At 46.1% G+C, this 24,354-nt stretch overlaps 1 protein-coding gene across 5 annotated transcripts in view; it reads right to left on the bottom strand.

Annotated features, from left to right (window-relative positions):
- Nucleotides 1-24,354, bottom strand: part of LRRK1 (leucine rich repeat kinase 1) — a 129,138-nt gene that overhangs the window by 35,500 nt on the left and 69,284 nt on the right. For all 5 annotated transcript variants that reach the window (XM_066592869.1, XM_066592873.1, XM_066592872.1 and 2 more), the window contains 5 exons: nt 22,672-22,836; nt 22,368-22,540; nt 21,857-21,977; nt 19,890-20,049; nt 19,093-19,369 (listed from right to left, as the gene is read on the bottom strand). In XM_066592869.1, the coding sequence (XP_066448966.1) occupies nt 19,093-19,369; nt 19,890-20,049; nt 21,857-21,977; nt 22,368-22,540; nt 22,672-22,836 (896 nt within the window). The remainder of the gene's footprint in view (nt 1-19,092; nt 19,370-19,889; nt 20,050-21,856; nt 21,978-22,367; nt 22,541-22,671; nt 22,837-24,354) is intronic.

Here is a 24,354-nt window from a genome sequence, read left to right as displayed (position 1 = left end):
GTTTGCTCGACATTCGTCCCGTGTAAATGGGCTTTAAGGGCTCCTTCACACTGGTGTTCACGATTTTGCCGTGAGAAAATTGTAGCCAAATCGCATCTTTTTTCCGTGCTTTTTGAACGTTAGCGATGCTTTTCGTTGCAAAAACATTGCTGCCGCTCTCACGGAAAAGACACTAGTATTTTCTAATGTTAAAATTGCATTGCGCGAAAATTGCAAGTTCATGTGTTGCGATAAAAAAAGAGGCTCCATAGGAAGAACGGGAGATAAAACATAGCAAAACGCAGAAAGATAGGACATGCTGTGATTTTTTTTCACGCCACATCGCATGAGAGAAAACATCGCTAATGGGAATGAAACCAATGAAAATCATTGGCTTCGTAATTCTGCGCTTTCACTCACTCTCGAAACTCTCAAAGAACACACAATTTTATCGCAAGTGTGAAGGAACCCTGAGGAGGTAACTCCTCTTTGTGTGTTAAGGACAGTTAGAGAGTAGAATCTGCAATTCTCTCTGTGCACAGAAGACATCTTAACACCAGGCTCTGCTCACCAGTCCAGAGAGAACTGAAAATCACAGAAATAGCCTAGAGGGGAGAAAATAGTGAAATATATAGGAAGCAAGTAATATAATGGTCAGAAATAGTGTTATTCCTCATGTACACGACAGCTTTTTCTGAAAAGCTTTCTGAAAACTCTGGAACACTTCAAGCTCAATATGTATTTGCCATAAGGCACAAAGTGTATATAACTGGGACACAATGATTATTTGTATGCTTTATTTTTTTTTAATTTAAGTTTGCATTGCAATCATGATTACACCTACTTGTGCAAAAAGGTCAGTGTAACAAACTGATGACCAGGTAAGGCCGCCTGCAGACGGCTGGGTCGGATCCCGCTGTGAGAATTCTCGCAGCGGGACCCGACCCGAGCCCCTGCAGGGACCAGCGCGGCACTCACCTGCTCCTATGGCTCTGACTCTGTGATGTGCCAGCTGTCAGCCAGCCGGCGCATGCGCAGAGCAGAGCCAGTGGTCGGGGAGTGACATTTCAGTGCGCGGCTGTTTCTTTCAGGCAACACCTGCCCACAACAGCTCCGAGAGGCAGCACACCTGAACGGAGCTGGAAATGCAGCTGTCAATTCTGACAGTGGCATTTAAATGCTCCAAACGATGTTTGGGGGTGTCGCACTGACCCCCTTCCCGCAAGGAGATTGTAGGGTGCTATGTGGGTGCCATGGCTGGTCCCAGGCCTGTTATTGCAGATTTCCTATCAAGCCATGCTTGTGGTGTGGATTAAAAGATTATACTGCGATCTGGCAGGAAATGTAATGCTATGGCATTACATCATATTGTACAAGCAATCAAACCATCACAAGTCCATATGGGGACTAAAAACTAAGAATGTTAAAAGTGGTTTTAAAAAGTTTTTTTAATTGAAACAAAGTAATGTTTTAACCCCCTCCTTCAGCCATGTTTATACTCAATCTAAAAATTAAAACCTAAAAACATATTTCGTATCACTGTGTCTGTAAAAGTCCAATCTATCAAAGTAATGCATCATTCATCCCACATGGTGAATGTTGTCAGAAAAGAAAAAGAAACCCCCAAATTGCGCTATTTTGGTCACCCCTTCTCTAAGTATAATAGAAAGCGATCAAAAATGTATATGTACTCCAAAATAGTACCAATAGAAACTATAGGACGTCTCGCCAAAAATGAACTCTCGCACAATTGTCAATGAAAAAAAAAAATCAAAAAGTTATCGCTGTCAGAAAATGGCAGCAGGAATTATTTAAAAAAATTATTTTTGGGGGGGGGGGGGAAACAAATAAAAGTAGTACAGCAAAAAAAAAAAAAAAAAAATAAAAAAAAAAAAAAAATATATATATATATATATATATATATATATATATATATATATATATATATATAAATTTGGTATCATAGTAATCGTACTAACCCTTAGAATAAAGTTATATAATTTTTGATGCAGTGTGTACCCAGTAAAAACAAGATTCTCCCAAAGATTGCAGAATTTTGGGGCTTTTTCTATTTTACTCCACTTAAATTTTTTAAGTTTTCCAGTACATTATATGATACATTAGCTGATATACCCGGCCTCGCTCAAGTTAATTTGATACAGTTGTTTACATGTTTGTTTGCACAGAAAATTTTATAAAGTCAAGATTACTTTAGAGTAACCGAGAAATAAAATATGTATACACATAGAGGAGCTCTTGATTCTTCTCAGGCTGCATGCACCGATGTCCCTCTGCAGAATGTGCAACCTCTCCTACTCTCCTCATTTAGGACCTAAAGAATGCTCGCGACAAATTTCACGCTTGTACGACACAGAGAAGTTACATTACATAGGGGTGCACTTACTTTTACACTTTGGATTGAATAATTGAGTTGTGACCCCTTTACTTTTCCTATTTAGGACCTAAAGAATGCTCCTGCCAAATTTCATGTTTGTACAACATCGGGAAGTTAGAGAATTAGATTTGGTACATTACACAGGTGTGCTAATACTTTTTCACTCAGCAGTAAATTTTTGAGTTGTGACCCCTTTAATTTTTCTATACAAGACATAAAGAATGCTCCTGCCAAATTTCATGTTTGTACAATATCGAGAAGTTAGAGAATTAGTGGTGAGTCAGTGAGGGCTTTCACACACACACATATATATATATATATATATACTAGCTGATATACCCAGCTTCGCCTGAGTTAATTTGGTACTGGTGTTTATCTGGTGTTCACACGGAAAATCTTATGAAGTCGTGGTTACTTTAGAGATACCGAGGAAAAAAATATGTTCACCATTTTGCGTTACCCAGGAAACACCACGTGCAGGTAACCATGCGAAATTTGCTTTATATAAAATGACATCAGGAAGTGAGAGAATTAGATTCCATACGTAAAATTTGGACACTAATTATTTTGCACTTAGAATTGAATAATCAAGTTGGGACCCATTAACTTTTCCTATTTATGACATAATCAATGCCCATGCCAAATTTCAAGTTTCTATGACATCAGGAAGTGAGAGAATTAGATTCCGTACGTAAAATTTGGACGCTAATTCCTTTGTGCTTAGAATTGAATAATCGAGTTGGGACCCATTAGCTTTTCCTATTTATGACATAATCAATGCTTGTGCCAAATTTCAAATTTCTTTGACATTGGGAAGTGAGAGAATTAGATTACGTACATAAAATTTTGACGCTAATTCTTTTGCGCTAAAATTGAATAATCGAGCTGGGACCCATTTGCTTTTCCTATTTTGGACATAATCTATGCTTGTGCGAAATTTCAAGTTTCTACGACCTCGGGAAGTTGGAGAATTAGTGGCGAGTCAGTCAGTCAGCGAGTCAGTCAGTGAGTCAGTGAGGGCTTTCGTCTTTATAGATATAGATATTTTACGAAGCACCATTAGAAAATACAACTCGTCCCACCAAAAACAAGCCCTCAGACAACTACGTCGATGGATAAATAAAAGAGTTATGAATTTTTGAAATGGGGGGTGGGGGGGGTGGGGGGGGAAACAAAAATGGAAAAAAAAAGTAAGCATCTTTTTAAGCTGTTAAGCAAATATGGGCCAAGAAAGAGCTCCATGGTAGGCATGCCTTTCACCTCAGTTGGGATTGTGTAGACAAAACTGCGTCAAACAGTTGGCTGGCTCGGGGTAACCTCTGGAGAAACAGAGGGGTTATGATTGCCATACAAGATCAAGTCATAAACACAAAAAACGACAGAAAAAACAGACCATGAAATAGCAAATATACCGTATTTTTCGCTTTATAAGATGCACTTTTCTTCCCCCCGAAGTGGGGGGGCAAAAGTCAATGTGTCTTATAAAGCGAACGTTCTAAAATTTGTCGCTAATGGCATTTGTTTGCGTTCGCGCAAACAAATGTGCGATCAGCTAGCAGTTCTCTCCTCCTCACTGCTGCCCATACGTGCCGCTGATTGATGGTGAGGGCCAGCAGGAACTGCTGCTGTTTACCCGCCTCCACCAATTGGCTTCCTCCCTTCCTCCTGCCGTACACAAGCGTCGCTGTGACACGGAGCTCCGGTGTTTCAGATTTGTTGTCCTCCGTCGCCTGACACTATCCCCTGCGCTGTCCCTGGGTGAGTTCAAAATATTTTCCCCCTATGTTCATCCTCTAAAACTGGGGTGCGTCTTATCGTCTAATGCATCTTATAAATCGAAAAATACAGTAATCCACCAAGAGCTTGTAGACAAGGACGAACTATGAGACACTCACACTCCGCAGACAGTCCTAGAAAACAACCCGCACAAATTGTACTACAACAAAACCATAATCCCAGACAAAACAATCCGCCACAGCAGACCAAACATCACACTCCTGGACAAACATAACAAAACCACATCCATCATAGACATCTGGAACACTCACAAGATTCACAACACATACACTGAACTGGCACGGGACGGGAGAGGTCTGTGGAGAATGGATGGGATACTTGTTGGGCCTGTCCTCCTTTCTGCCACCGGGGTGGGACCACATACACTACACAGCATAGGCGTAGCGTCAGGGGGTGCTGGGGTCGCCATGGCGACCCGGCCCCTGCGCTCAGGGGGCCCCCGGGGCTGCCCTCCACCATACCCACATGCACATTCAGTGCATATACCCGGCCCTTGAGCTGAGGGGGCCCAGGGGATCGGCCTGTCGGCCGCATGATGGCTGCGAAGGGAGAGGAGAGAGACGGGAGGCAGCGCCGCAGGTCGGCAAGAGCAGAGGGGAGGGCTGTTACACGTGGAGCCGGTAGCCAATTACAGGCTGCAGACTCCCACGGCACGGCCCTCCAACTGATAGACTGCAGCTGTGAGTGGTCACAGCTGCAGTCTATCAGTCTCTGCTGGCCAGCGATTACCAGAGGGAGGGGCTAGTGCGGCTCTACGCACCTCCAGAGCGCTGGATGAACAGGACCTGGGAGAGGACCTGTGGCTGCAGATCACATGACCAGGCTCTGGTCATGTGATCAAATGACGGGGGACTTTCCATTACAGGCTGCCCAGAGACTGCTGCAGAGGTGAGTAGAGGAGGAATTGTAATTATATATGTATAGCTGGTATAAGTTATACCAGCTGCACATATATAATTATATACAGGAGATACACAGGTTACACCAGCATGGGACATGCCACTATATACAGGGGGATACACGTCCTGTATATAGTGATATGGAGCATGCTGGTGTAACCTGTGTATCTCCTGTATATAATTATATATGTACAGCTGGTATAACATATACCTCTCCTGTGTGTGTGTGTGTATATATATATATATATATATATATATATATATATATATATATATATATATATATATATATATATATATATATATATATATATATATATATATATATATATATATATATATATATATATATATATATATATATATTATATATATATACATACAGGAGATACACAGGTTACACCAGCATGGGACATACCACTATATACAGGGGGATACACATCCTGTATATAGCTATATGTACCATGCTGATGTAACCTGTGTATCTCCTGTATATAATTATATATGTACAGCTGGTATAGGTTATACCTCTCCTGTATATAATTATATATGTACAGTTGGTATAACCTGGGTATATACATGCATTAAAATACAGCATGCCATGCTTTTTCCTCCGTGAGTGGAAAACCGCAATTGCTTTCCGCTCGTGTAGAGAAAAAAAATGCTTTTCCATAGCATGCTATGGGCGGTACATGCTGCGGAATCCGTAGGCGGATGCCCGCTCCATATTCCGCAATGCAAATCCAGCCGTGTGCAGCCGGCCTTAGGCTAATTTCACACGAGTGAGTCTGATATTGGGCCGTGAAACTCTGCCCCATATCACACTCGCCAACGTGTGCTGTGCCCACGGATGTGAGGGGTTGTTGTGTTAAAACCAGCTCGCATCACATCATCATATTCTCGTGCGATGCAGAGAAAAACAAAAAAAACATCGCTCCTGTGTATGATTGTATTCAAAACAATGGGGTCATATTCATGTGCGATTTTGTGCGTCTTGCAACGCACAAATCTCACGCAATTTGTGCGGCCGTATGAAAGCGGCCTAAGACATTACCAACAGGTTTTTACGTAGTCAAGGAAAGGAGTCCTGATGAGAAGGCTTATGCCAAGGGGCTGCATCATGTTTGTAAATTAGCACGGTTTAGGTATAGGTACGGGTACAGATGGAGGGGGGGCCCAGCTGAACTTTTGCACCCGGGCCCCTTAGGCTTTAGGTACGCCACTGCTACACAGAAGTGTGGAAACTTTACATCTAAACAAAAACATACTCCTGTTACTGCAGAGAGCAGCCGTTCTTAATCCATGCCACATCGGTAGGAGGTTTCTAGACACACATAAACAACACACAAACACCACACAGGTTTAATTTTTGCATTGCTTTGGTCACTTGTCCGTGACCATTGCCCGACTTAGCACTTGGTACCGGTATTAACAAAGTTAGGCCCAGTGTCCATAGGCAAATTTGATTTGCGGAATCCGTGCAGGGCACCCGCGGTAATGATCCGCAAATTAAAGGGGTTGTCCCGCGCCGAAGCGGGTTTTTTTTTTTTCCAACCCCCCCCCCCCCCCCCCCCCCGTTCGGCGCGAGACAACCCCGATGCAGGGACGTAAAAAAAACCTGCTCAGCGCTTACCTTAATCCCCGCGCTCCGGTGACTTCTATACTTACCGGCTGAAGATGGCCGCCGGGATCCTCTTCCTCCGTGGACCGCAGCTCTTCTGTGCGGTCCATTGCCGATTCCAGCCTCCTGATTGGCTGGAATCGGCACGTGACGGGGCGGAGCTACACGGAGTCGGCATTCTGCACGAGCGGCCCCATTGAAGACAGGAGAAGACCCGGACTGCGCAAGCGCGGCTAATTTGGCCATCGGAGGCCGAAAATTAGTCCGCACCATGGAGACGAGGACGCCAGCAACGGAGCAGGTAAGTATAAAACTTTTGATAACTTCTGTATGGCTCATAATTAATGCACAATGTACATTACAAAGTGCATTAATATGGCCATACAGAAGTGTATAGACCCACTTGCTGCCGCGGGACAACCCCTTTAAGCCGCCCATAGGGATGCACTGGCATCCGCAAATCCATTGAAGCATGCAGATTTGATTTGTGGACCTTTTGGTCTAGAAAACAAACTGCGACCTGCTCCATTTTGCGGCAGATGCCGCATGGAGAGCTTCCATTCAAGTCAATGGAAGCTGTCCGATCCGCAGCACACCCGCAGTTGACACTATGGACGGACCACGGATCTGTGGGAAAGCAGGAGTTTTTAGAAAAAAAAAGGACTGTGTATGCGCGCAGTGCATCTGCGCACATCTATGGTGCAGATGAAGGAAGATTCGGACCAGGATGCAGAAGATTCAGACAGGTAAATAATTGTCCTCAGCCGCTGCTGCGTCCTGCAGGCGGAATCCGAACTGCCCGTGGACATTCAGCCTTAAACATTTAACACATCATATAATAATATTATGACACAAATCACAGTCTCCTCTGCCATATGGTCACATCCGAAACTTTCCCCTCTTCCTTGCAGTAAATTCACATCAAAAGCTTCCCTTTCCTTTTGGAGTATATTCATGTTCAAACTACCCACACAATAAATTCACTTCTAGAGCTTCCTCTTACTGACCTGCAGCATAACCACATCCAGAACTTCTTTCCCCCCACCCTCTGCAATAGGATCACATTCACAGCTCCCACCTCCCCATCAGTAAATCACATTCACAGCTCCCCTCTCCACAGCAGTAAATCACATTCAAAGCTCCCCCTCAGCAGCAGTAAATCACATTCAGAGCTCCCCCTCCACATCAGTAAATCACATTCAGAGCTCCCCCTCCACATCAGTAAATCACATTCAGAGCTCCCCCTCCACATCAGTAAATCACATTCAGAGCTCCCCCTCCACATCAGTAAATCACATTCAGAGCTCCCCCTCCACATCAGTAAATCACATTCAGAGCCCCCCTCCACCTCAGTAAATCACATTCAGAGCTCCCCCTCCACATCAGTAAATCACATTCAGAGCTCCCCCTCCACATCAGTAAATCACATTCAGAGCTCCCCCTCCACATCAGTAAATCACATTCAGAGCTCCCCCTCCACATCAGTAAATCACATTCAGAGCCCCCCTCCACCTCAGCAAAATCACATTCAGAGCCCCCCTCCACCTCAGTAAATCACATTCAGAGCTCCCCCTCCACATCAGTAAATCACATTCAGAGCCCCCCTCCACCTCAGTAAATCACATTCAGAGCTCCCCCAATGCATCAGTAGAACACATTTAGAGCTCCCCCCTCTGCATCAGTAAATCACATTTAGATCCCCCCATCCACATCAGTAAATCACATTTAGAGCTCCACCCTCCGCATCATTACAATCACATTCAGCGCTCCCCCCTCCGCATCAGTAAATCACATTCAGAGCTCCCCCCTCCGCATCAGTAAATCACATTCAGAGCTCCCCCCTCAGCATCAGTAAAACACATTCAGAGCTCCCCCCTCAGCATCGGTAAAACACATTCAGAGCTCCCCCCTCCACATCAGTAAATCACATTTACATCCCCCCATCCACATCAGTAAATCACATTTAGAGCTCCCCCCTCCGCATCAGTAAAACACATTCAGAGCTCCCCCCTCCGCATCAGTAAAACACATTCAGAGCTCCCCCACTCCGCATCAGTAAATCACATTCAGAGCTCTCCCTCCACATCAGTAAATCACATTCAGAGCTCCCCCTCCACATCAGTAAATCACATTCAGAGCTCCCCCTCCACATCAGTAAATCACATTCAGAGCTCCCCCTCCACATCAGTAAATCACATTCAGAGCTCCCCCTCCACATCAGTAAATCACATTCAGAGCCCCCCTCCACCTCAGTAAATCACATTCAGAGCTCCCCCTCCACCTCAGTAAATCACATTCAGAGCTCCCCCTCCACATCAGTAAATCACATTCAGAGCTCCCCCTCCACATCAGTAATTCACATTCAGAGCTCCCCCTCCACATCAGTAAATCACATTCAGAGCCCCCCTCCACCTCAGTAAATCACATTCAGAGCTCCCCCAATGCATCAGTAGAACACATTTAGAGCTCCCCCCTCTGCATCAGTAAATCACATTTAGATCCCCCCATCCACATCAGTAAATCACATTTAGAGCTCCACCCTCCGCATCAGTAAATCACATTTAGAGCTCCACCCTCCGCATCAGTAAATCACATTCAGAGCTCCCCCTCCACATCAGTAAATCACATTCAGAGCTCCCCTTCCACATCAGTAAATCACATTCAGAGCCCCCCTCCACCTCAGTAAATCACATTCAGAGCTCCCCCTCCACATCAGTAAATCACATTCAGAGCTCCCCCTCCACATCAGTAAATCACATTCAGAGCTCCCCCTCCACATCAGTAAATCACATTCAGAGCTCCCCCTCCACATCAGTAAATCACATTCAGAGCCCCCCTCCACCTCAGTAAATCACATTCAGAGCCCCCCTCCACCTCAGTAAATCACATTCAGAGCTCCCCCTCCACATCAGTAAATCACATTCAGAGCTCCCCCTCCACATCAGTAATTCACATTCAGAGCTCCCCCAATGCATCAGTAGAACACATTTAGAGCTCCCCCCTCTGCATCAGTAAATCACATTTAGATCCCCCCATCCACATCAGTAAATCACATTTAGAGCTCCACCCTCCGCATCAGTAAATCACATTTAGAGCTCCACCCTCCGCATCAGTAAATCACATTCAGAGCTCCCCCTCCACATCAGTAAATCACATTCAGAGCTCCCCTTCCACATCAGTAAATCACATTCAGAGCCCCCCTCCACATCAGTAAATCACATTCAGAGCTCCCCCTCCACATCAGTAAATCACATTCAGAGCTCCCCCTCCACATCAGTAAATCACATTCAGAGCTCCCCCTCCACATCAGTAAATCACATTAAGAGCCCCCCTCCACCTCAGCAAAATCACATTCAGAGCCCCCCTCCACCTCAGTAAATCACATTCAGAGCTCCCCCTCCACATCAGTAAATCACATTCAGATCTCCCCCTCCACATCAGTAAATCACATTCAGAGCTCCCCCTCCACATCAGTAAATCACATTCAGAGCTCCCCCTCCACATCAGTAAATCACATTCAGAGCTCCCCCTCCACATCAGTAAATCACATTCAGAGCCCCCCTCCACCTCAGTAAATCACATTCAGAGCTCCCCCAATGCATCAGTAGAACACATTTAGAGCTCCCCCCTCAGCATCAGTAAAACACATTCAGAGCTCCCCCTTTAGCATCGGTAAAACACATTCAGAGCTCCCCCCTCCACATCAGTAAATCACATTTACATCCCCCCATCCACATCAGTAAATCACATTTAGAGCTCCCCCCTCCGCATCAGTAAAACACATTCAGAGCTCCCCCCTCCGCATCAGTAAAACACATTCAGAGCTCCCCCACTCCGCATCAGTAAATCACATTCAGAGCTCCCCCTCCACATCAGTAAATCACATTCAGAGCTCCCCCTCCACATCAGTAAATCACATTCAGAGCCCCCCTCCACCTCAGTAAATCACATTCAGAGCCCCCCTCCACCTCAGTAAATCACATTCAGAGCTCCCCCTCCACATCAGTAAATCACATTCAGAGCTCCCCCTCCACATCAGTAAATCACATTCAGAGCTCCCCCTCCACATCAGTAAATCACATTCAGAGCCCCCCTCCACCTCAGTAAATCACATTCAGAGCTCCCCCAATGCATCAGTAGAACACATTTAGAGCTCCCCCCTCTGCATCAGTAAATCACATTTAGATCCCCCCATCCACATCAGTAAATCACATTTAGAGCTCCACCCTCCGCATCAGTAAATCACATTTAGAGCTCCACCCTCCGCATCAGTAAATCACATTTAGAGCTCCACCCTCCGCATCAGTAAATCACATTTAGAGCTCCCCCCTCCGCATCAGTAAATCACATTTAGAGCTGCCCCCTCGGCATCATTACAATCATATTCAGAGCTCCCCCCTCCGCATCATTACAATCACATTCAGCGCTCCCCCCTCCGCATCAGTAAATCACATTCAGAGCTCCTCCCTCCGCATCAGTAAATCACATTCAGAGCTCCCCCCTCAGCATCAGTAAAACACATTCAGAGCTCCCCCTTTAGCATCGGTAAAACACATTCACAGCTCCCCCCTCCACATCAGTAAATCACATTTACATCCCCCCATCCACATCAGTAAATCACATTTAGAGCTCCCCCCTCCGCATCAGTAAAACACATTCAGAGCTCCCCCCTCCGCATCAGTAAAACACATTCAGAGCTCCCCCACTCCGCATCAGTAAATCACATTCAGAGCTCCCCCTCCACATCAGTAAATCACATTCAGAGCTCCCCCTCCACATCAGTAAATCACATTCAGAGCTCCCCCTCCACATCAGTAAATCACATTCAGAGCCCCCCTCCACCTCAGTAAATCACATTCAGAGCCCCCCTCCACCTCAGTAAATCACATTCAGAGCTCCCCCTCCACATCAGTAAATCACATTCAGAGCTCCCCCTCCACATCAGTAAATCACATTCAGAGCTCCCCCTCCACATCAGTAAATCACATTCAGAGCCCCCCTCCACCTCAGTAAATCACATTCAGAGCTCCCCCAATGCATCAGTAGAACACATTTAGAGCTCCCCCCTCTGCATCAGTAAATCACATTTAGATCCCCCCATCCACATCAGTAAATCACATTTAGAGCTCCACCCTCCGCATCAGTAAATCACATTTAGAGCTCCACCCTCCGCATCAGTAAATCACATTTAGAGCTCCACCCTCCGCATCAGTAAATCACATTTAGAGCTCCCCCCTCCGCATCAGTAAATCACATTTAGAGCTGCCCCCTCGGCATCATTACAATCATATTCAGAGCTCCCCCCTCCGCATCATTACAATCACATTCAGCGCTCCCCCCTCCGCATCAGTAAATCACATTCAGAGCTCCTCCCTCCGCATCAGTAAATCACATTCAGAGCTCCCCCCTCAGCATCAGTAAAACACATTCAGAGCTCCCCCTTTAGCATCGGTAAAACACATTCAGAGCTCCCCCCTCCACATCAGTAAATCACATTTACATCCCCCCATCCACATCAGTAAATCACATTTAGAGCTCCCCCCTCCGCATCAGTAAAACACATTCAGAGCTCCCCCCTCCGCATCAGTAAAACACATTCAGAGCTCCCCCCATCCACATCAGTAAATCACATTCAGAGCTCCCCCATCCACATCACTAAATCACATTCAGAGATCCCCACTCTGCATCAGTAAATCACATTCAGAGCTCCCCCCATCCACATCAGTAAAACACATTCAGAGCTGCCCCACTCCGCATCAGTAAATCACATTCAGAGCTCCCCCATCCACATCAGTAAATCACATTCAGAGCTCCCCCATCCACATGAGTAAATCACATTCAGAGATCCCCCATCCACATCAGTAGATCACATTCAGAGCTCTCCCCTCCGCATCAGTAAAGCACATTCAGAGCTCCCCCACTCCGCATCAGTAAATCACATTCAGAGCTCCCCCCATCCACATCAGTAAATTACATTCAGAGCTCCCCCCTCCGCATCAGTAAAGCACATTCAGAGCTCTCCCCTCCGCATCAGTAAAACACATTCAGAGCTCCCCCACTCCGCATCAGTAAATCACATTCAGAGTACCCCACTCCGCATCAGTAAATCACATTCAGATCTCCCCCATCCACATCAGTAGATCACATTTAGAGCTCCCCCCTTCGCATCAGTAAATCACATTCAGAGCTCCCCCCTCCGCATCAGTAAATCACATTCAGAGTCCTCCACTCCGCATCAGTAAATCACATTCAGAGCTCCCCCCTCCGCATCAGTAAATCACATTCAAAGTCCCCCCCTCCGCATCAGTAAATCACATTCAGAGCTCCCCCACTCCGCACAAGTAAATCACATTCAGAGCTCCCCCACTCCGCATCAGTAAATCACATTCAGAGCTCCCCCCATCCACATCAGTAAATTACATTCAGAGCTCCCCCCTCCGCATCAGTAAAACACATTCAGAGCTCTCCCCTCCGCATCAGTAAAACACATTCAGAGCTCCCCCACTCCGCATCAGTAAATCACATTCAGAGGACCCCACTCCGCATCAGTAAATCACATTCAGAGCTCCCCCCTCCGCATCAGTAAATCACATTCAGAGTCCTCCAATCCGCATCAGTAAATCACATTCAGAGCTCCCCCACTCCGCATCAGTAAATCACATTCAGAGCTCCCCCCCTCCGCATCAGTAAATCACATTTAGAGCTCCCCCCTTCGCATCAGTAAATCACATTCAGAGCTCCCCCCTCCGCATCAGTAAATCACATTCAGAGTCCTCCACTCCGCATCAGTAAATCACATTTAGAGCTCCCCCCTTCGCATCAGTAAATCACATTCAGAGCTCCCCCCTCTGCATCAGTAAATCACATTCAGAGTCCTCCACTCCGCATCAGTAAATCACATTCAGAGTCCCCCCTCCGCATCAGTAAATCACATTCAGAGCTCCCCCACTCCGCATCAGTAAATCACATTCAGAGCTCCCCCACTCCGCATCAGTAAATCACATTCAGAGCTCCCCCAATCCACATCAGTAAAACACATTCAGAGCTCTCCCCTCCGCATCAGTAAAACACATTCAGAGCTCCCCCACTCCGCATCAGTAAATCACATTCAGAGGACCCCACTCCGCATCAGTAAATCACATTCAGAGCTCCCCCCTCCGCATCAGTAAATCACATTCAGAGTCCTCCACTCTGCATCAGTAAATCACATTCAGAGCTCCCCCACTCCGCATCAGTAAATCACATTCAGAGCTCCCCCCCTCCGCATCAGTAAATCACATTTAGAGCCCCCCCACTCCGCATCAGTAAATCACATTCAGAGCTCCCCCCTCCGCATCATTAAATCACATTCAGAGTCCCCACTCTGCATCAGTAAATCACATTCAGAGCTCCCCCTCCGCATCAGTAAATCACATTCAGAGCTCCCCCCTGCGCATCAGTAAATCACATTCAGAGTCCTCCACTCCACATCAGTAAATCACATTCAGAGCTCCCCCCTCCTCATCAGTAAATCACTTTCAGAGCTCCCCCTCCACATCAGTAAATCACATTCAGAGCTCCCCCTCCACATCAGTAAATCACATTCAGAGCCCCCCTCCACCTCAGTAAATCACATTCAGAGCTCCCCCAATGCATCAGTAGAACACATTTAGAGCTCCCCCCTCTGCATCAGTAAATCACATTTAGATCCCCCCATCCACATCAGTAAATCACATTTAGAGCTCCACCCTCCGCATCAGTAAATCACATTTAGAGCTCCACCCTCCGCATCAGTAAATCACATTTAGAGCTCCACCCTCCGCATCAGTAAATCACATTTAGAGCTCCACCCTCCGCATCAGTAAATCACATTTAGAGCTCCCCCCTCCGCATCAGTAAATCACATTTAGAGCTCCCCCCTCCGCATCAGTAAATCACATTTAGAGCTCCCCCCTCCGCATCAGTAAATCACATTTAGAGCTGCCCCCTCGGCATCATTACAATCATATTCAGAGCTCCCCCCTCCGCATCATTACAATCACATTCAGCGCTCCCCCCTCCGCATCAGTAAATCACATTCAGAGCTCCTCCCTCCGCATCAGTAAATCACATTCAGAGCTCCCCCCTCAGCATCAGTAAAACACATTCAGAGCTCCCCCTTTAGCATCGGTAAAACACATTCAGAGCTCCCCCCTCCACATCAGTAAATCACATTTACATCCCCCCATCCACATCAGTAAATCACATTTAGAGCTCCCCCCTCCGCATCAGTAAAACACATTCAGAGCTCCCCCCTCCGCATCAGTAAAACACATTCAGAGCTCCCCCACTCCGCATCAGTAAATCACATTCAGAGCTCCCCCCATCCACATCAGTAAATCACATTCAGAGCTCCCCCATCCACATCACTAAATCACATTCAGAGATCCCCACTCTGCATCAGTAAATCACATTCAGAGCTCCCCCCATCCACATCAGTAAAACACATTCAGAGCTGCCCCACTCCGCATCAGTAAATCACATTCAGAGCTCCCCCATCCACATCAGTAAATCACATTCAGAGCTCCCCCATCCACATGAGTAAATCACATTCAGAGATCCCCCCATCCACATCAGTAGATCACATTCAGAGCTCTCCCCTCCGCATCAGTAAAGCACATTCAGAGCTCCCCCACTCCGCATCAGTAAATCACATTCAGAGCTCCCCCCATCCACATCAGTAAATTACATTCAGAGCTCCCCCCTCCGCATCAGTAAAACACATTCAGAGCTCTCCCCTCCGCATCAGTAAAACACATTCAGAGCTCCCCCACTCCGCATCAGTAAATCACATTCAGAGTACCCCACTCCGCATCAGTAAATCACATTCAGATCTCCCCCATCCACATCAGTAGATCACATTTAGAGCTCCCCCCTTCGCATCAGTAAATCACATTCAGAGCTCCCCCCTCCGCATCAGTAAATCACATTCAGAGTCCTCCACTCCGCATCAGTAAATCACATTCAGAGCTCCCCCCTCCGCATCAGTAAATCACATTCAGAGCTCCCCCACTCCGCACAAGTAAATCACATTCAGAGCTCCCCCACTCCGCATCCGTAAATCACATTCAGAGCTCCCCCCATCCACATCAGTAAATTACATTCAGAGCTCCCCCCTCCGCATCAGTAAAACACATTCAGAGCTCTCCCCTCCGCATCAGTAAAACACATTCAGAGCTCCCCCACTCCGCATCAGTAAATCACATTCAGAGGACCCCACTCCGCATCAGTAAATCACATTCAGAGTCCCCCCTCCGGATCAGTAAATCACATTCAGAGCTCCCCCACTCCGCATCAGTAAATCACATTCAGAGCTCCCCCACTCCGCATCAGTAAATCACATTCAGAGCTCCCCCCATCCACATCAGTAAAACACATTCAGAGCTCTCCCCGCCGCATCAGTAAAACACATTCAGAGCTCCCCCACTCCGCATCAGTAAATCACATTCAGAGGACCCCACTCCGCATCAGTAAATCACATTCAGAGCTCCCCCCTCCGCATCAGTAAATCACATTCAGAGTCCTCCACTCTGCATCAGTAAATCACATTCAGAGCTCCCCCACTCCGCATCAGTAAATCACATTCAGAGCTCCCCCCCTCCGCATCAGTAAATCACATTTAGAGCCCCCCCACTCCGCATCAGTAAATCACATTCAGAGCTCCCCCCTCCGCATCATTAAATCACATTCAGAGTCCCCACTCTGCATCAGTAAATCACATTCAGAGCTCCCCCTCCGCATCAGTAAATCACATTCAGAGCTCCCCCCTGCGCATCAGTAAATCACATTCAGAGTCCTCCACTCCACATCAGTAAATCACATTCAGAGCTCCCCCCTCCTCATCAGTAAATCACTTTCAGAGCTCCCCACTCCGCATCAGTAAATCACATTCAGAGTCCCCCACTCCGCATCAGTAAATCACATTTAGAGTCCCCCACTCCACATCAGTAAATCACATTCAGAGTCCCCCAGTCCACATCAGTAAATCACATTCAAAGTCCCCCACTCCGCATCAGTAAATCACATTCAGAGTCCCCCACTCCGCATCAGTAAATCACATTCAAAGTCCCCCACTCCGCATCAGTAAATCACATTCAGAGCTCCCCCCTCTGCATCAGTAAATCACGTTCAGAGCTTAACCCTTTCCAATCCACTGTCTGACCTCTGAAGACATTATGATTTAAAGCTGTACAGCTCTGATGTTGGAAGACACCCATCGGGGTCCTCTTACTGTATATTGCCAGCCTCTCTGCTGTTGGAGCCTATCCAGCGTGTCACCTCATGCAGTACTGGATTTAGCCAGCAGATAGCGCCGTTGTATGACAGCAGAAAAAGAGTAAGCCCCCTGGAAAAACCGGGATATAAATTGGATTGGAAAGGGTTAAGGCCTCCCTCACACAGGGCGTTTTATACAGCGTTTAGCGCTGCCTTTTCAGCCCATTCATTTCAATGGGGCTGCTCACACAGGGCTGAAAACGCAGCGCCTTGCAACGCTGCGCTTTGACAGCGATGCAAGTTCTATTTTGGGCCGTTTTCAGCCCTGCGTCGCCCATTGAACTGAATGGGCCGCGGTTTTAGCGCTGCTGAAAACGCGGCAACACTTGGTGCCGCGTTTTTGGCAGCGGTAACCGCTCGCCGATTTTCGGGGTGAGGGCTTGCAATAGAAGCCCTCACCCCGAAAATCTGCCCCAGCTAGGTAGAGAGAAAAAAAGAAAGTTAATACTCACCTAGCCACTGCAGTCCGGGTCGCTGCCGATGGTCTCTGCCGCTGATCCGGGCTTCTCCAACACTCCCAAGTCTATTGCTGGAGGACAGGTTTGAGAACCCCGCCTCCGGCAATAGAGTGCTGTGATTGGGCATCGAGCGTGCCGATAACCAATCACAGCCCTTCATGGACTGTCTCAGCCAATCAGCGCCGGAAAGCTCTGATTGGCTGAGACAGTCAATGAAGGGCTGTGATTGGGCATCGAGCAAGCACCAACAACCAATCACAGCACTCTATTGCCGGAGGCCGGGTTCTCAAACCTGGCCTCTGGCAATAGACTTGGGAGTGCCAAGTAAGCCCGGATCAGCGGCAGAGACCAGCGGCCGCGACCCGGACTGCAGCGGCTAGGTGAGTATTACTTTTTTTTTCTTTTCAGCATTCTTGGCTGGGTTTTCAGCCGAGCTGAAAACGCAGCCAAAACGCTGGCATAAAGTATGCCAGCGCTGCTGAAACGGGGCGGAATCTGCAGTAACACAGAGTTGAAAAACGCTGCGTTTCTGCAAACGCCCAGTGTGAGGGAGGCCTAACTCTTACCAGCGGTGATCATTCACAGCTCAATCGTCAGCACCAGCTGTGCCCACATTGGTCACATTTCTAGCAGCGCCACCAGCAGCACAAATTTTAAATTTGGCAGCAGACTTTACACAGGTAGCAGCACAGAGGTTATTGGCATTGTCAGGTTTTCGACATGCGTCTCCCACTACTCTCTGGTGGGCAGTGTAAGCGCGTTCTAGCATATGTGCCTACAGTGTGGGTTCATTTACATTTGTGATGTGTCCCTGCATGGTACTGCGTTGCGATGCTATGCAGGGAACAAAATCGCAGCATTTCTTTTCTTTTAGCGATATCGTCCATTGCTTTGAATGGGGCAAGCAGCAGCAGTGCTGATCCCATTAAAAACAATGGGAGAACATCGCAATTCCCTGCCGCAGCTGTGACAGCCGTGCCAGGGAATTCTTCCAGCCCTGCAGGGATACGAAGCGGTTTCCATGTGAAAACACCTCACATCCAGAGGTGTACGGAGCAGCTGACATTTTTCTTAAAGTCACAGCATGGCACGACTAGTCACAAATGACGACAAGGCTGAAAAATCTTTTTGCCGTTTGCAAATTTTGGTTGCATTGGTAAGCATTCTGGTCCCCATCTGGAGCCCTGGTATAGCCTCACAAAAAGGTTTTCTAATTTTCCAAAAAATAAAGTAAACTGGTCTTGAATAAAAATGTCCTACTACTTTGTGTCTATAGCTACAAATGTATATTAGAAAGAAAAGGATGGATGCGACTACAGAATAAAAGGAAGAGCACGTGATTTACACTACATACATGCAGTTTGTAATCTAGAACAGGGAAACACATAGGTATATGGGTACTGTTCACACAAAAAAGTAGGAGCTGTAATCTAGGCTATCTGCAAAGTCGCCTCTTCTCTCATCTTAGATGCATTTGGACCATAAACATTGTAGATGCAACACTATATGTAGCCTGTAGAAGGTGAGCAGAGTTTATGAGAAAACAAAACTAAATTAGAATATGTCCTGATTCTTGTCCTTTTTTCCAACTGTATGCAAAGCTGTAAGACAAAGCCATGTGGTCAATGTGCACATTGAAAATGTATTCACCTATTGTTGGCCACAGGAAGGGCAATCTCAAACTTTGCCAAGAACTGAAAGTACTGTTCTTCTGTCTGCTTGGTGAAACCAGTGCCAACTAGCAGCATCCGGAGGTCCTCCGCTTTGATGACCCCATTTCTTGCTACAGATTTGGAGCTTTTAATGTTGATGATCCTCTCCAGACATTCAGAGAGCCAAACAGGGTCCAGGAAATACAAGTTGCGTAGTCCATGGCTGGTGTCTGGAAAGTGAAGCAAGGTGCCAGTTTCTATAAGGAATCCGATTGCTGTAAGGAACAGAAAAGATTAAATGGGAAGTCCACCATCATATACATTGGGAGTTTATAAATGATGACATCATTGAAACATCTTAGACGATTCGCAGTTCAAGCAGCCCATAGAGATGAATAGGGCTTCCGCACTTAATTTAACACCTGCGGATTTGATTTTATTTAATTTGCGGATAGCATGCACGGAAAAGAAACTGCAGCATGCTCCATTTTACCACGGATGGGCTCCATTTATCTCTATGGGAGCGAGTGATTAGCAAATGCATTTGCGGATGCACTGTGGATTTGAAGGTTAAAAACAATTAGGAAGGTGAGGAAAAAGCCGAGAGGTGGGGTTCCCGATTTTTTTTCTGCGCGGATGATCCACGTACATCTGCGCGTAAACAAACGAAATCTCCAGCAAGCTATTAAAAATCAAATCCGCAATCAATCACTCACAGTGCATCCGCTGAGGAAATCCACATGGGGAATCCGTGCATGCCGTGGACACGAGGCCCTACTCTAGTTGCTTTTATACCTGCTTGCATGTCTTCATAGTCTCGGATGTCATTGCCAGGGCTCTGCTCTGTGATCTGCTCTATTTGCTCATCTGTCAGATACTGCACCGAATCTTCATGAGCTCTTATCTGCTGTTCTCTCACTATTGCCTCCTGCAGGTTTAGGTAGCTTTTAGGAATCTGGGTCAAGAAGAGAAGTTCACTTACTTTTGGGATAAGTGCAGGTCACACGATAACAAGGACAATTCTAAAATTACATTCTAGTAGATTTTCCTAACCACAAAGTCATTGGTCTATGGAACTTTCCAAGAATCAAATTCATAAATGGTGCCGCGTAAGGCGCATTACGTATAGCGTGGAACAATGTACGCAGAAATGCTTAATTAATAAAACCCATAAAGTCACATATTTGCACATGCACTGAATAAAAGGCAAGGCGGATAGCACTCTCCAACTATCCACACGTGTAGTATGGGCTGCCTTATCAACTAACTAGTGTCTTATCAGATACGTTGGCTGGTATCCTAGATTAAACATGGATGAATTATATTATTGAAGAGTGTATATGTACAACATGATTTGCTTATCACATGATAGGATTAATAAAGTGGAGATTATTTGCATTGAATTGTGGAGTCTGCATACGTTATATACTAGATAGATGCGATGTTCACGACACACACATAAAATGGGTTCGTTCACATTTGTGATGTTTTCCTGCATGGCACCGTGTTGCGATGTTATGCAGGGAAAAAAAAATGTGCAGCACGTCCTTCCTTTTTGCGATATCACCTATTGTTTTCAATGGGGATGGCGGCAGCAGCGCTGGCCCCGTTGAAAACAATGAGAGAACATCGTGATCGCCTGCCGCGGCTTAATAGTAGTGATGGGGAATTCCTTCAGCCCCGCAGGGATGCGAGGCTGTTTGCATGTGAAAACCCCTCGCATCCAGGGGTTTCCACATGGATTGTGAGGGCAATATCTCGCCGTCACCAGTGTGAAGGAGCCCTGATTCTCTCTAGCAGCGCTGTTGGCTGAAGCACAGCAGTGCCGCTAGACTTATGCCGCCTGCACACAGGCAGGTCGGACCCGCATGCGAGTTTGACCCAGTACCAGGCCTTCTTACCTGTCCGGCGTCTTCTCCTGTGCTGCCAGTGTGCCGGGTGGCACACATGCGCAGTTGAGGACGTTATGGCAATGACGTGGCCTCCTGATGTGCGAATGTGCCTGCGCATACGCAGTTGAGAGGACGCCGCGCCGTTGCAATGACGCAGCTCCTGCGGCCATTCCGCAATCATGATTGCAGAATGGCCGTGGCACAGACGGCTTCCATTGACTTCAATGGAAGCCGTCTGTGTGTATCCAGTGGCAAATCCCAGCATGCTGCGATTTCTTTCCCGCAATCGATTTCTGCTCGTGGGCAAGGAAATTGTGTTTTTCAATAGTATGCAATGGACTGGATTTACTGCAAAATCTGGAGGCGGTATGCTGCTCTGGATTTCCCAATGCGACGCTGCCAGTGTGCAGGGGGTCTTAACATAGGAATTTGACCTGACAGGTCACTCCATGTATCAAACTCACATGTTATGACTTTACGGTGGTGGTAAGGATGTGACAAATCTAATGACCCCAAAATCATAGACCAAAGGTCACGCAAAAAGGTCAAAGTGTGGCTTTTTTATATTCGATATGACTGTTTTGGCCTCTATTATCACATGACTGGAATCAGATTATGGAAAATGTACAAAACCTTCCCAATTGGATATGCATAGTTAATTCATAACTTAATGGATAGGACCATCTCAGCAGCAAATAGCTTTAGGTAATAACTGGTCACAATCAATCAGCACAGAGATATTGCAAAAAGTCACTCTCGGAGACAGGTAGAGGGGGATTTAGTGTCCAAAAAAAGAGAGAACACAACAAAAAGCAGAATATGGCAAAAGGAATTCAAAGACAATGTACTAAAACTGATTTGCCACCTTACCAGTCTTCCGACCAGTCTCTGGGACCCAATTGTGCTGCCCACATCTTTCATATTGCAGGCAGCATAGAATATAAGCTGACGTAAGCCTTCTAGGCCTTCCAATGTCTTGCAGGAGAGTTCGCTGTGACAAAAAATAATCCCAAGTGTTATATGCTGTTATCAGAGAATACACAGGATTACTAACCAATTATTTTAATCGAGCGCCTGGGAAATACTTTTCTATACATAGGACTGCCTTATTAATAAAGCATGGAGCACATATAAAGATTGTGGCGGTCTGGGTACTCAGCAGAAAAACAAAAGACAATTTATAGCATTTTGCAAAGTCAATCAGGGACACGCTTAATTTGTCATAAATATTTTATTCAGTCTAGTAATCAAGTATTAAAGCATTGTGGTCAATTATAGTCCCATCAGCTAACGGATATGGAGTGGGACATAAAAGAGCATCTATCATCTCAGCAGGGTCCACTAAGGACACAAAACAAGAGACAATAGGAGTAATACTCACTGCAAGTGTTTGATGGTAATATCTGGGAATCCCATGGCTCTGGACCCAGAAGGGGAGCGGCAAAGAGCCAAAACATAGGCACGAAGAGTGGCAATTCTCTCTAAACGGAACTTGGTTTCAATGAAGTCCAGATGAGTTCCAACTACTAAAACTACAGCGTTTGGCGCTTTGGCCTAAAGAGGAAAAAAAACCCCACAAAATATTGTATAGAACTGAAATGAATAAATAAACAGAAGTTTTACAACTATGACCAAGAGTAGTGAAGTATATCATCATGACCGCTATTCCAATCATTTCTCCTCACCTCAATGTTCAGAAGCCAGAACTGAAGATTAGATACAGCCTCTTCCCCTAGAGCCAGGTTCCATACCACTATGTACAAGGCCTTGTCGGTAAAGAAGCATTGGTTCACTGCAGACATTGTAGAAGAACCTCCCATGTCCCAAACATGGAAGTGCACAGAATCAACCTACTTAAACAAGAAAAGATATAAAAGAAGGAAGATGCTGAGGACTTCTGCACTGTAAATCCACACCAGACTATAGTGCTTGGCACATAGAGGTGATGCGAAAAAAATTGTGATCCCATGCTGCGGAACATTTCTGCAGGGAAATTAACCTGCAACGTGGATCTTTAAATTCACAGCATGTCCATTTCTGCTACAGATTTTCACCACACATTTCAACCCTTTCAATATAGAAAGGTGAAATCCACAGCAACATCTGAATGATTACAAATGCAGATTCATCAATTGCACCAAATGTAGTAAACGGTGCAAGCCACTCAATAAATTTTGGCACATTTTGGATGGTCCTAAAGTAGAGATGAGCGAACGTACTCGGATAAGCACTACTCGTCCGAGTAATGTGCTTTATCCGAGTACCTCTCCGCTCGTCCTGAAAGATTCGGGACGCGCTGCGGATCGGGGAGCTGCAGGGGAGAGCGGGGAGGAACGGAGGGGAGATCTTTCTCTCCTTCTCTCCCGCCCGCTCTGCCCCGCTCCCCGCTGCGACTCACCTGTCAGCAGCGGAGCGCCCCGAATCTTTCAGGACGAGCGGAGAGGTACTCGGATAAAGCACATTACTCGGACGAGTAGTGCTTATCCGAGTACGTTCGCTCATCTCTATCCTAAAGCCATAAAATGAATTCTATGTCCACTAAGAGCAGGCGCTCATTTGCACCAAGATTGCTTTCATTTATTTGGCTTAGCATATTTGTCTAAACGTTGTTGGCCACGCACCTTTTAGTTAGCATGGTGCAAAAAGTAAAAAACTTTGCGCAATATGTACACACAAACAGAGGAACCCAAAGAAACAGGTGGGGAGGCATTACTAGTACAGGCTCTGTTGCTGGGTGAATGTCTCTTATCCCTTCTGAGATGGTAAACCAACCTTTAGGCAAATTGGTTATTCCATCTTGACGACGCATCTGCCCACACAGCGCTGGGTTTTAAGCAATTTTCGATGAACAACGGCATGTCACCCTTGCCTCATCCTCTGTATTTACCCAATCTTGCTCTGTGCAAATTTTTTTTACAAGTGCTTTGAGCAATGGAAAAAGGAAACAAAATTTCACAGCTGCACATTGTTCATACGAATCAGCCATCACGAAAAAGGCGAAAAACTGAACAACTTCCTGATAAAGTTAAAAAAAATAAATCACTGGAGCTGAACACAACCATCCTAAACGTCGTCAGCTGGTATACTACCTCAGAAGGGTTCTGCAGACATACACTTAGCAACATAAGTAACTAGTGGAAGATTCTGTTTTCTTTAGAGTACCCCTGATGTACACACACACATACATACATACATATATATGCACTATTTGTAAAAAGCAAATCAGGCACCTAGGAGGAGTTGTTGGAATCAAATGAAGCTTTCTCTGTGTGATTGTAACATTGTTATAAGTAATTACAATATCAGAGCAAAAGGATCATTCATTGTGCAAAACTGACCCCTTGAAGGGAGGCTCTAGTACTATGTTG

The sequence above is a fragment of the Eleutherodactylus coqui genome, chromosome 2 (assembly GCF_035609145.1).
Source record: "Eleutherodactylus coqui strain aEleCoq1 chromosome 2, aEleCoq1.hap1, whole genome shotgun sequence".
Taxonomy (NCBI): domain Eukaryota; kingdom Metazoa; phylum Chordata; class Amphibia; order Anura; family Eleutherodactylidae; genus Eleutherodactylus; species Eleutherodactylus coqui.
Note: the sequence above shows the minus strand (reverse complement) of the source record. Positions and strands in the feature narration are given on the sequence as shown.